At 41.4% G+C, this 13,813-nt stretch overlaps 1 protein-coding gene across 4 annotated transcripts in view; it reads left to right on the top strand.

The window, feature by feature from the left end:
• Positions 1-13,813, top strand: part of COL24A1 (collagen type XXIV alpha 1 chain) — a 251,636-nt gene that overhangs the window by 196,796 nt on the left and 41,027 nt on the right. For all 4 annotated transcript variants that reach the window (XR_012905946.1, XM_075936387.1, XM_025183174.2 and 1 more), the window contains exons 40-47: positions 939-992; positions 2,429-2,482; positions 3,803-3,859; positions 4,805-4,858; positions 5,680-5,733; positions 5,842-5,895; positions 10,577-10,630; positions 12,380-12,487. Coding sequence is in view for 3 of the 4 variants with exons in the window: in XM_075936387.1 (XP_075792502.1) it covers positions 939-992; positions 2,429-2,482; positions 3,803-3,859; positions 4,805-4,858; positions 5,680-5,733; positions 5,842-5,895; positions 10,577-10,630; positions 12,380-12,487 (489 nt within the window). In the remaining variant the exon portion in view is untranslated. The remainder of the gene's footprint in view (positions 1-938; positions 993-2,428; positions 2,483-3,802; positions 3,860-4,804; positions 4,859-5,679; positions 5,734-5,841; positions 5,896-10,576; positions 10,631-12,379; positions 12,488-13,813) is intronic.

Below are 13,813 nucleotides of genomic sequence, written 5' to 3'. Positions count from 1 at the left end.
TGACAGGAGAGACAAGGGGGCAGTTGCCCAGTACCCCAGTGATTCAAGGGGGTTTGGGGCTCCAGCCGCGGCTGCAGTAGCAGCAGTGGCATCATGAGCCCCAAGCCCCTTTGAATTGCTGCTGGAACACTGCTCCAAATGGCTCTGAGGGCTGGGGGTGCCGTGCTGTGCTGTGCTGAGGACTGGCTGCCCTCAGCCCCACCCATTGTCCTGGGGCCCACAGGGCTGTCAGATCTGCTGCCTGCACCTAGACCCATGCCCCAGCCCAGTGAAAATGAGGGAGGGTATGTCTACACTACCCTCCTAATTCGAACTAGGAGGGTAATGTAGGCATACCGCACTTGCAAATGAAGCCCGGGATTTGAATTTCCCGGGCTTCATTTGCATGAAGCCGGCCGGCTGCGCGGCTACATGCGGCACGGAGTAGCTAGTTCGGATTAGGAAGCCTAATCCGAACTAGCTGTACTCCTCATTCCACGAGAAATACAGCTAGTTCGGATTAGGCTTCCTAATCCGAACTAGCTACTCCGTGCCGCATGTAGCCGCGCAGCACGGGGTTCAAACTGCCGGCATTTAAAAATGGCGCCGGCCGGCTTCATGCAAATGAAGCCCGGGAAATTCAAATCCCGGGCTTCATTTGCAAGTGCGGTATGCCTACATTACCCTCCTAGTTCGAATTAAGAGGGTAGTGTAGACATACCCTGAGAGAGTGAAGGTGGAGAACAGTGAGCAACAGAGGAGGGGGAGTGGAGTGATCCGGGCGAGGGTAAGAATGATTATAAAGTTGGCAGTGCTGAGTCTTTGTACAGATATCTTGTATTCTCTGCTAATGCTCAGTAATATTCATGTCTGCATACTCATTCTCTTTAGGGAAAAAAACCCGCATTACTCAAGTGCCCAGCATTGGTTACTTTATCACTGATTATTTTGTTTAACAGGGACATTTAGGAGCAATGGGACCTGAAGGAGAGCCAGGAATTCCAGGTTACATGGTGCGCTTATTACTAAATTTGTGTGTGTGTATGTGTATATCTGATACAGTAATTCCTCATTTAACACGTGCCTACTTAACACGTGTTCGCAATAGCACAATTTTTTTTTTTAAGGGAATGTTTTTTGAATTTCACGACCGTCCCCAGAATAAGACAATTTCCCCAGCCAGCCGATTGCCCATGGCTGCGTGGGGCTTCCCCTGCCTCCCTGCAAAGCGGCAGAGGGTTTGCCATTCGCCGCGCCGTTCCCAGCGACCCCTCCTCGCTGGACGCAGTGCGGGTCCTGGCAGACCTGTCACAGGGGCATACTCCCAACCCAATCCCCATCCTCCTCCACTCTCCTCCTCTTCTCTTCCCCAGAGCCAAACACCTCCCCTCCCTGCTGTAACCCAGTCCCCTTTCTCCCCCAACCTTATGTCCCGGTCCCAAAAGACACCACCACTTGAAACACAACCCCCACCTTTTCCATTATTTTCAGTGGGAAAATTGACCCCTCATAACACGTTTTCACTTAACACGATCATTTTCTGAAACATATCTATAATGTTAAATGAGGAATTACTGTACGTTATTTTGTGATTGATATATTTTCTCTCCTAATTGGAAGTTAGCCATAAAAAGAATGTGTAAATATCCAACTAAGTGAGAGACACACGAAAGGTTTTTATATGAAAACTAATTTTTATTTAAAAAGTTTAATCTAGATGGATATATTAATAAATAATAAAGTTTCACTGGCACAGTTATTTCTTATGCAGTTGAGACCCAATCTTGAAATCTTTGCTCTCGACCACTGTGCTCAATAGGACCATTCCCTTACTTATGGATTACTTATGTAGGATAATGATTGTAGAAGAGCACTTCTAAAATGTACCCAATGCCTGCTGTTTGGCAGGCGATTTCCCTTTCAATAAGAGAACCTGTCATTTTTAGATTGAACAAGATTAGAAGAAGGATGTTCATGTTTTGTGGCCAGTGTCAAAAAATAATCATTTTCTTCCAGACTAATATAGTAGATGCAAAGTGTGGATGAATTCCTGCTGTCGTCTACTGTTAGAATAATCAAATCTTTGTCTTCAAATATTAATTGCAAATTAATGCCCTGATCCTACACTAACAATGACAGTTGGTCCCCTTTGCCTGGAAGGGCCCCACTGAAGTATGTGGACTTCTAGGCAGTGAGGAGCATCAGTTGGCAGGGCGGCCAGCCATAGCAAGTGTTCAAATGAAACAGCAAGCAAGGTGTCCGCTTTCGCCTGTGGTTGTTGAACTCACACAGCTGTGCATCTAAACTGATGTCTTCCTGTGTGCAACAAATTGCCACGCTGACTCTATAATTTGTCTGAAATGTCACAGTTCAATTTAGCATACAGCAGAAAATACTAATCTGAGGAATATATTAAAATTTTGTATTTAGTTATTTGGGTTTTTTTTAGGGTCACAAGGGTCAGCCAGGATCACCTGGTCCTCCAGGACCCAAAGGAGAGAAGGTACGGAGACTGATTCTTGTTTACAGTCCCAGTGATTATGAAGGGTGGAAATGTTGCAGTACATTCATAGATTATCAAAGCATTTCTCAAAAGACTGTTTTCATAGCTGTTGTTTTTCTAAAACTGTTAAAGATTAAAAATGATACCTCTGCTGTGATGCAGTATGAGCAAAAATGTAAACCTAGGGAAACAAATTACAGTAAGATAAAACTAAGAATTAAAATAACATGTTTTAGATTCTAAAACATAAGGTCCTATTTCTTCAATCATTTTATATGCTACCAGACTGTAATATTGACTTCCCTGGGTGTCCTCACAGTGTTAAGCAATGTGAATCTGGCAAAGTACTTAACTTAATGCTTAATGTTAAGCATGTGAGAATTTCCATAGACTTGACTTTAAAATTTATGAATTCTTTGGTGTATTAGTCCTATGCTTGGTAGAAAGTAATAGGTAGAAAGTGATTGTACGACCAGAACCCAATGTTGTAGATTCTTTCTGATTCTTTAGACTTTGATCCTATAGGCAAACCCTTATGCTCACTGAAGGCAATGGGGCATCAGACAACTACACAGATCCACCCATGCAGATGAGCTTGTAGGATCAAAGCTTTGTAAAGTACCATGTTAGGACCAGATTTTCAAAGATTTTTAGGCTTCTAAAATGCTGATGAGTACTTGGTGGAATTTTGAAAAGTGCTTAAATAGATTGGCAACTAGCAATCCATGAAGTTGATGGGAGTTAGTTTTCTAACCTGCATAGGTGCTATTGAAAATGCTACAAGGCACCTATGTGCATCTGTGGATCCCTGAACACCTTTGGAAATCTGGCCCTTAGTCTTTAAGCATAATATGTTACTGGGGCAGAGAGTGTTTTATCTGTTTATGTGGGTAATAGTGTGACATTGAAACCATCTTAAAATTAACTATACAGTTCATATGCTGCTCTGTATCACTAAAAATGTTTCCTTTACACCTGTTGGATTAGGAATAGCTAGTCTTTTTTAACATAATCCTTTTTTCACTGTCCATTAACTCAGGGATTTTGCTCAGATTGCTTTTTGTTTAGAAAGCAAGTATGTAATTTTGTAGCCCAAAGTGTGAATGTTTTTGAAAATGAGATGCATGTAAAAGCAGGGGGTTATCTGCAGACTTAATTATAGCAATCACTTCCACCAATTGGTATGTGCGTATAATCCATAGTTGCATGTGTGTGCACTGTATGAAATATTTATTTGTTTAATATTGAAGATAAAACCAAAATGCATTGCATAGTAAGGAAAGAATTGAATACATTTTTCAATAATTATTTTCCTTTTAGGGTTACCCAGGTGAAGACAACACAGTACTGGGACTACCTGGGCCCATAGGTGAACCAGTAGGTCTTTCTTTCTCAAAAAAATTACATTAGTCATTCAAGATCAGAGGCAGCAAATGGGGTTTTCCAGAAGTTGGAGTTGGCTCAGAAGTGTAGGGTCACTTTGTCATACAAGTTAACCATGTAGAGCCAGTGGGTAAGATCCTGTACTCATCAATTGCAGTGGATGCAGGATTTAGTCCACTGATTCCAGTGAGCCTTTCAGCCCTTTCTGGGGGTAGCCAGAACCTTGCAGATTTGGGAATTGAGACTTTTCCTTGAAGTGCAGTCAGTAAACTGCAGCTTCTACTGCAGGAGATGGGATGTGATAGTAGTAGCAACATGATTCACAGGGCCTTGCCCCTGGATTAAGTGAGAGGCTTCCCTGCCTCCCTGTCTTCAGTACCGTTCTCACACACACAACTTTTCCATGCAGGCGAGGCTGAGGGATTGTAGATTTCCTGACATAAACAGTTTCACTGTAGCCAGGTTCATTATAAAACAGGTTTCATCTGTACCTAGTGATCCCTGTCACTTGTTTTCTTTACATATTAATCATGGGAAAATCATTCCTATAATCTCTGCAATATGAAACAAATGTTTCCCTCAAAAGAAAAAAAAGTCACATTCTGATCTCACTTTTCATGTAAATCTGAAGAAATTCCTTGGATGTTAATAGGATTATTCCAAATTTGCAGCTGTGTGAGCTTAGAATCTTGGACCATCGTCGTCTTTTGCAATATATTTTCAATGGTGTTGCGTGTCTTACTGTAATATTTTTCTGTTTTAGAAATAGTTCATTTTTATTTTGTATACTTAACTGATTTTATAATTTGACAGTATGTATGTTTTTGAAACCTCACAGCTGGTTGGTTGGTTGGTTCTGAAAGAAAGGCTCAGATGTATTGTTACAGTAACAGTATTTTGATTCAGCTGCTAAACTGTGCTCTTTGATTGTCTCTTTAGGGTCCTAGTGGTGAACATGGAGATAGAGGAGAGCCTGGTGATGAGGGGTTCAAGGTAAATACCACTTGCTGCTCTCTCTCTCTCTCTCTCTCTCTCTCTCAAGTGATCTGCTGGTGCTTCATCTGTATTGATTAGTTCTTGATGTGGTATAAATCTACACTAATATATTTGTCTGGAATTGTAAGCACTATTATTTGGTAACTCTCATCCTACTAACTGTAAGTAAGTGTGTGTGTGTGTGTGTGTGTGTGATGCAGTTTTTGTAGAAATATGCTGTAACCTCACTATGACAAGCACTCATTACAATTACTACTGTTATTGTAGTGTCAGCAAAACGAAAGATTCCATTCTTAACAGAAAGATCTTGCCATCTAAATTACACAGATCAGACCTATAGGAGAGCATTAGCCCAAATACAACCCAGTCTCACAAGAATGCAGAAAAGTTGAAACAACACATCATTCCCTCCCGTAGTGAGTATGGAGTTGGAATGATCATGAAGGGTGACAGGCTGAGCAGCCTGAATTCCATGTAAGTCAGTGGAGCTGAGGATTTTCAGGGTGCGTCTATATTGCAGCTAGTCTCAGAAGCTGGATCAGGCTAGTGGGGCTCACAGTGTGGGGCTAAAAAGTGTAGCTGTCCCAGCTGAGACACATGCCCCTATCAGGTTTCAAAGCCTGGCCTCCAGTCTAAATGGGAACATCTACACTACTAGTTTTAGCCATGTAATGTGAGCCCAAATCAGTTAGCCTTGTTACTGTGGGCTATTTTGCAACATAGGTGTATCCTCAGCTCCTCCCAGGGTTGGTCTTTAAAAGAAAATAATCAGCTCACCAGAGTTACCTCTGCAATAATATGTTGTTTTTTGTTTGTAGGGTCATGTAGGGCTTCCTGGTCTAAGAGGAGCAACTGGACAACAAGGACCTCCGGTAAGTGTTCCTAGCAGTATGCATCCTACTTCTGTATTTGTTACTGAAAACAATTTATTTCTCTTGTACTTTAACGGCCGTTTGTTTGTTTGTTTGTTCTTTTTAAAGGGTGAACCAGGTGAATTGGGGGAACAAGGACCAAAAGGAGAGAGAGGATCAGAAGTAGGTGGAAAAAAAGAAAACTACTTTATTACAATTATTTTGTGTTTGCAGCTGAAACCATTATTGTCCTTAGAAGACAAAGTGAAATTTTTAAACCATAAGGTTCCTTTAAAGTACAAAGAATGATTTACAGCTGTTGTGCTGAAAGATGACTGCAATATAGCTATGTCTACACTGCAGGCTTCTTGCGCAAGAACTGTTTTGCGCAAGAGTTCTTGTGCAGAGGTTCTTGCACAAGAGTGCGTCCACACTGCCATGTGCTTTTGCGCAAGAGATGTGCTTTTGCACAAGAGCATCCATGGCAGTGTGGATGCTTTCTTGCACAAGAAAGCTCTTATGGCCATTTTAGCCATAGGCGTTTCTTGCGCAAGAAATCCATGTTGCCTGTCCACACTGCCTTCTTGCGCAAGATCTCTTGCTCAAAAAGGCTTATTCCTCATGGGGAGAGGAATAACTCTTCCGCAAGAAGCCCTCTTTTCCGACACTGTGCTGTAAATTTATTTGCACAAGAACACGTGTGCAGTGTAGATGTAGCCTATTTGTCTTCATGTTCAATTTTAATATGTCTTACTGCCACTTACTGACACTCTACACCTAAAGTTCTTACAAACACAAACCCAGTGGACCTGATTGCTACCTAAAAATATACAGAAATGATTAGGATAGTTGTCTGCTTGTGTGACTTGAACAGGATCTCCATCAAATTAGGCATACTTCTCATTCATATGTATTTCACCAAAGAATTCCCTCTGCTCACTAGAATTTTTCTATAAAAGATATTTGGATTTCAAATGAGACCAGATTCAAGATGCTGTCTTATTTTTGAATTGGTTGATATTTGACCCTAATTACTTGATGTATGCATACTTTTGCCGTATTTTATTATAAAATGTATATTTCTAAATATTTTAGGGACTGTTAATTTTCATGTTTCCTCTCCCCTGTGCTCACAGAAAGGCCTGACCTATTCTGGCTCATGACTCCTATGTAATAGTTACGTGCTGTATTTGCACTAATAAGAATCAGATATCAGAGTCAAATACAGTTTTGAAATATTTGTACTGCTTTTTCCAGGTATTTGACTTATGGAAAAAATGTGTTAATTTTCCTGGAAATGATTGATAGTGGCACAATGGAAATTATTGAAGAACCCTACATTTATATTGGTGATGATAAAATGATCCTGTTTCTATTTCATCCCTTAAGGAGAAAAATAGCATAAAATGGAAAATTGCAAAAAAAATCACAATTACCTAAGCTATCAATATATGCTACTTAATAGATAAGTATTTTTACTCTGAAGAAAAGAAATTTGCTTCTTTTCAAAATACTTGAATGTCCTTAAATGAAAGGCAATTGATAATCTAGCCCTGTCCAAACACACAGAATTACATAGCACTGCCCCATCTGATGAAATAATCTGTGAAGAAACCCAGTCAGACTCTACTGTATATACAGGCAGTCCCCGGGTTACGTACAAGATAGGGACTGTAGGTTTGTTCTTAAGTTGAATCTGTATGTAAGTCGGAACTGGCATCCAGATTCAGCCGCTGCTGAAACTGACCAGCGGCTGACTACAGGCTGATTTCAGCTGCTAATCTGGACGCCAGTTATTACATACAGATTCAACTTAAGAACTCCAGGCGTCCCCAAGTCAGCTGCTGCTGAAACTGATCAGCGGCTGATTCCAGGAAGCCCGGGGCAGAGCAACTCTGCCTCCAGCTTCCTGAAGTCAGCGCTGGTCAGTTTCAGCAGCGGCTGACTTGGGGACGCCTGCGGCAGAGCAGCTGGGGTGCTGCCGGGTTGGTCCAGTAGCTCCCAGAGCGGCGCTACGGGACCAACCGGCAGCGCCCCAGCTGCTGTACCACAGGCGTCGGAGCAAAGCCACGGAGCACGTGGGCAGCGGACAGCCCAGACACGCCGCGGCTGTCCCGCTGCCGGCGTGCTCTGCGGCTTTGCTCCCCATCTCCCTGGTCTGCTGGTGACCAACAGACCAGGGAGACGGGGAGCAAAGCATTGCAAAGCCGCAGAGCATACTGGCAGCAGGACAGCCGCGGCGCGTCTCGGCTGTCCGCTGCCCGCGTGCTCTGCGGCTTTGCTCTGCTTTGCTCCCCGTCTCCCTGGTCTGTTGGTCACCAGCAGACCAGGGAGACGGGGAGCAAAGCCGCGGAACACGCCAGCAGCAGGACAGCCGCGGCGCGTCTGGGCTGTCCGCTGCCCACGTGCTCCGCGGCTTTGCTCCCCGTCTCCCTGGTCTGCTGGAGACCAGCAGACCAGGGAGACGGGGAGCAAAGCCTCTGAGGACGCCGGCAGCGGGACAGCCGCGGCGTGTCTGGGCTGTCCGCTGCCCACGTGCTCCCCGGCTTTGCTCCCCGTCTCCCTAGTCTGGGGAGACGTGGAGCAAAGCCGCGGAGCACGCAGGCAGCGGACAGCCCAGACATGCCGCGGCTGTCCCACTGCCGGCGTCCTCAGAGGCTTTGCTTCCCGTCTCCCTGGTCTGCTTGTCTTCAGCAGACCAGGGAGACAGGCAGCAAACCCCGTTCGTAACTGCGGATCCGACATAAGTCGGATCCGCGTAACTCGGGGACTGCCTGTACATATACAGCTGGGCTTTAGGCTGAGAGAGAGTAATAAGAAACAACAGCAAATTAATGACCGAGCAAGTCCTGAAAATATCATATATAAATATTTTCCTTCATCAGTAATACTTTGTCCTCATGGAGTGTTGCCTGAAGTGTTTTGTGCTGTGCCATTGGGTGGCTTTTTCTGGATTCTAAAATTTTAGAAAAATTAGAATAAAGATGATTTGTAATCTAAATGGAATAAATAGCAGTTATTTGTCTCAGAACTCCCACCCCGACCCACAATTCTGCTGCAAATAAACCTTTTTTTTTTCTTTTTTCTTTTTTCTTTTTGCATGGATGGCAATCTGTGACATTAGAAATGGCCAGTAATGCAAAATAAACAAACATGAAATCCTCATATACCAGCATCAATGTGAAACCTCTCCTATGCATTCTAATATATTGACTTTAACACCATCTTCACACTACAGGACAAAAGCAGTCAATCCTCAGCCCTCTTCTTCAGAAAGACTTTCATTATATGGGTCAAAAATATTCCCCAGAAAGAAATCTCCATATCCCAGTCTGGAGCCAGTATTCAGCCCAGAACAAACTTTTACAGTCTAAAGTCATAAAAAAGGTTAAGAATAGGAACATTGACACAATTTAGCCCCTGTGGTGTGAATAGTGCTGCTATAAATAAGTCTTACAAGATTAGTCACACAGAACTTAAACCACTATTTTAAATTAACTGCTTTTATTTTATGTGAACTCTGAAATGTTAATGAAAGCAAAACCAGAGTGCTTTAAATGTATAGATTCCAGTTTTAATTGGTGGAGTTTTTGTGCCATGACGTTAAGAAAAGTTATTAAATTAAATGATGAAACAATATTTTGTTAATTTTCTGGTATTTACATTAGTTGGATGGTGGTCTTTGTATTTACTTTTGTCTTTTGTTTGTTTAAACTTTATTAAGTTGAATATAATTTTAGTATAGTATAGTAATTTATTAGCCTTTATTTCTAGAAATTGTGTTAAAAATAATTTTGACCAGAAAACTTTAAAATATCTTTTCCACTCAATCTAAGCTGTAGCATTGCTGTGTGCTACTACCTTCTACTCAGGTGGCCGTATTTGAGGTGTATGAATGATTTCTATATACAGGCAGTCCCCGGGTTACATGGATCCGACTTACATCGGATCCCTACTTACAAACGGGGTGAGGCAACCCCGCACTAGCTGCTTCCCCCCAGCAGACCAGGGAGATGCGAAGCTAGCCCCCCTCCCCCTCCCAGCAGACCAGGGAGACGCGGAGCGGCTTTTCTCAGCAGACACCTCAGCTTGAGAATAAAGGACTGAGGGAAGTGAGGTGCGGGAGAATAAAACTGAGCTGTGGAGAAATGTTTGGCTAGAGTTTCCCTACAATATGTACCAGTTCTGACTTACATACAAATTCAACTTAAGAACAAACCTACCGTCCCTATCTTGTACATAACCCGGGGACTGCCTGTATACTGTGATTTATAACGACTTTTTAAAGTGTTCTGTGTGCTTTGGAATCTTCTAAAAAGTCCCTCAGATCCATTCTTACATGCTTTTGAAAATGTTACCCTATCCATATCAGGAAGTTAGTGAAATCCAGCAAGGTATTTTTTCATTCATTGGTTATTTCATCATTCTTGTTATGCTTAAGATGCAGATAAAAGGAAATAGTCATTATGTCAAGAGTTGTGTTTTCTAATACAGGCATCAACATATACAGTGTGCCAGTATTTCTTATTTTGTATGCTTTACTTTTCAAAAAGAGATGAACGCACTATAGAAAAATGTACTTCATTACAATAATATTGTCTGATGGCACACATTTAGTAAAAGATCTGAAATAATCCTTCTTAGCTTTGGTATTGTTGAAATGCTTTGACATTTTACAGTATATTAATAAAGAGGAAAAAGACTGTGTACAACCATAGTATGAAGTCCTTATTTTGATCATTGAAAATGTCATGCTTTTAGGGACTCTTCCAAAGCCAGGTGATGAAAATATTCTCATTAGTGTCTTATTTTATGTCTTTGGTTTGATCAAGTTTATCATTTCACAAATGTTTGAAATATCTAGGGTCCTACTGGAAAAAAAGGAGTGACTGGTCAAGCTGGGAAACCTGGAATTCCTGTAAGTAACAAGTTTCCACTATCTGTGTTCTGTCTATAAAACAGCTAAACGCAAATGATGATGCATATTAAACATCAAAATTATTCAGTGCTTGTGTGCCTGATTCTCATTTACCCTGAAACACTGTACACTGCTTTGCCAGTCTAACTGGAACTCAAAGTGGGTCTTCATGTAATGCATGCCCACTTTAAGGCCTCTTTAAAGTAGTCCAGAATTGTAAAGTGTCCTTAGGGTAAATGAGACTGAAAAAGAACTCTCTCAGTTAATCAGCACATTGGAATGAAGTACAATTAGTGAATTATATCCTGAGGCAGCTTCCCATTTGCAAAGTTATAACTACATTCTTTGTCTGTAGAGTTTACACAGGCCATACAGTTTTTATCATGTTAATAGGGACCACCCTGAAGTTAACTCTGTTTGTTCCCCCATTCACCCACACACACTCATTGGCTCTCATATCCTTAAGATGTGTACTGACTTCAGAACTCACCATCCATATGCCCATGACAAACATGGCTGCCTGATCTTGTGACCTTTCCCCACTTTTGTCAAAACATCAGGTCCTAGATACTTTAATATGTTTTTATTAAAAAGCAATTACTCCTTTGTAGAGGAGTTAATCCTTCCCCTTCTTCACAAGAGGCAAGTAGAAGGACATTCCATAAACATTACTCAGTATACATTACAACAAGGCTATTTCTGGGTCCACTAATAAATAACCCCACACCAGCACATACCGTAAATAACTTTTACTAGCTTCACATGCTATTTCTGGTAAATGAGACAAACAGTGGACTCATAGACACCTGTCAACAAACTGCACATCCTGTGCAGAGTAGATGGACAGCATTTTATTGAATAAGTGAAGTTACATAGCAATCATTGGACTTTAGTTATTGCCCTGTGGAGTACAGAAGAGATACATATGTAGTATCAGTAATGCAGAACAAAGAGAAAGGCAGAAAAAGAAAGGAGAAGCGAGGAAAAGAGGAACGATAGAAGGAGGCTTCTGAGGAATTTCAAAGCATATCTTAGGCTCATGAAAGATGCAAGTTTCTTCTACCACTAAAATTGTCACCAAGATTTAGATGGCAAATGTTTTATATACTTATATAGCTGTTTAAAATTCATTTTTGATGAGACATAGTGATCTAGTGGGAGAGGATAGTTTGGATTTCTGGTACAGTGCATGCATTCTCTTGGAGATAGTTACCTACGTTCTAAGCCTCTTCCTCTAGCATATTGCAATTTAAAGGTAATCATCTTGTTGAAATAAAATTACTGAAGCTTCAGTGAAGATGACATGACAGCATTCAGCAAAAGCTTAACCAAGGGTTAACAAATTGAGTGCTGTTTAATAGAGAGTTCTTGTGTATTTTTGATACAGACATGTTTGAATTATATGTAATTTCTCAATTATATAAAAATAGTTCCCAAAACTTTCAGAAATGACCTTCGACTTCTGGAGCCTTGATTGGTGGATACCTTGGGCCTGATGTGCAATCACAACTCCAGCTGAAGTCACTTGGAGCTGCAGGTTCTCAGTGCCTTTGAAAATCAGACCCAAAGAATCTCAGCTTGGCCACCCAACAGACCTCTTTTTGAAAATGTTGATCTAGGTCACTGAGACGGTTATTGTAGTAAGACCTAGGAAATATTGTTTTGAAATATTTTTTCTGTGGCTATAGATACTGCTCATGACTACAAATAGATTGAGTAAATTCATATTCTATTTACATTTGTTTTAAGGGAAAACCAGGCCTACAAGGGCAGAAAGGTGCTTCTGGATACTCTGGACCAGAGGGCATTCCTGGAAATCCTGGAAAGCCTGGAATACCTGGGAAGCCTGGATTTCCTGTGAGTAACACACATTACCCTTCTCATTCACCTTCTCCTCAACAAACTTCCAAGTGCTAAAGCACCCAAACAAAAATACATGTTCTAGATTCCTTTGCCACCTCATGGAATTAATTATGTATTTTTTCATTTTTGCATCTGGAAATCTATCTAGGATGTAAGGTTAATTTACAGAAAAGGTGCTGTCAGAGGAAATATTCTATATATTTTATCACTAATAGCTAAGAGCTGAGCAAAAGGTCCACTGAGAACCTGGGACCTTTTTTCTTGTCATCAGAGTTGCTAGGTGAATAGTCTTCTACAACCCAGTATTCTCCATAAACTCTGTGTTTGTGCAGCCACTCAGGAGAGGCTTGAATGCCACCCAGCAGATAAGCAGAGCCGCTTAGCTAGGCTTTGTTTTTACTGGTAGTGCACATTCGCACATGCTTCGGTACACATAAAAATGTATTCTGTACATGGATGGAAAAAGATTAGCAGGAATGTTGCCTACGACCCCGTATCATTGACTACCTCAAATCAGAGATTTCCAGCTCTCAAATCCAAGAAAATGAAGGCAACCTGCCCCTGCCCTGCATGCTTACCATATAAACAGAGGGAGGCTGCAAGGTTAAGAGAAAGTTCTTCCTGCCCCTTTTCCACCTAATGGGGCACCACCAAAAATTATACAAATCTGCCGGCCCTGGAGGAGGAGTGCATTGGCCATGTGAATTTAGCACAGGGTGTGTGTGTGTGTGTGTGTGTGTTTTGCTCAACCAAAATTGCTTTGGGGGCCACATCGAAATTGTTCGAATTGGGCCCTGCACTTCCTAAAGCCGGCTTTGCCCAAAGCACAGGTCTGGGGTAACTGCCTTGAATTATCCTAGGGATGGGACAGCTTTGCTCATAGAGCCTTCTGCCCCCTGAACATTTCTTATCTGCCATCACTTCTCCAAAAAGGACAAAAAACCAATTGCTAATTCTCTCCCATGGAAAATTAGGGTCTATGGAAATCAATGAAGCTACTTTGAGTAGTAAGCACTGTGCCTGTAAGTATTGGCTGGATTGACCCATAGTTTGTTATGAAGAATATTTAGATTAAATTTGGTGTAACTATTTAATCAAGTTAATTGTTAACAAACAAATGCAATAAGTACTGATGGCTGTAAAAAAAACAAAAAAACAAAATGTAATTGGTTCATAGAGGGCCGATGTGTATTATTTTAACTGTTAAAGGCCCCATATCATATTAACTGTGGAATAACAGGGAGTATTTCAAGTGGTTGTAATTCTCTGCAGTTTAATTTGGAGGGAACACTATATCTGATAGCTCTTTCTTATTTTTTT

The sequence above is a fragment of the Pelodiscus sinensis genome, chromosome 9 (genome assembly GCF_049634645.1).
Source record: "Pelodiscus sinensis isolate JC-2024 chromosome 9, ASM4963464v1, whole genome shotgun sequence".
NCBI classification, from domain to species: domain Eukaryota; kingdom Metazoa; phylum Chordata; order Testudines; family Trionychidae; genus Pelodiscus; species Pelodiscus sinensis.
The sequence above is the reverse complement of the archived record's forward strand: the minus strand, read 5'-3'. Positions and strand labels throughout refer to the sequence as shown.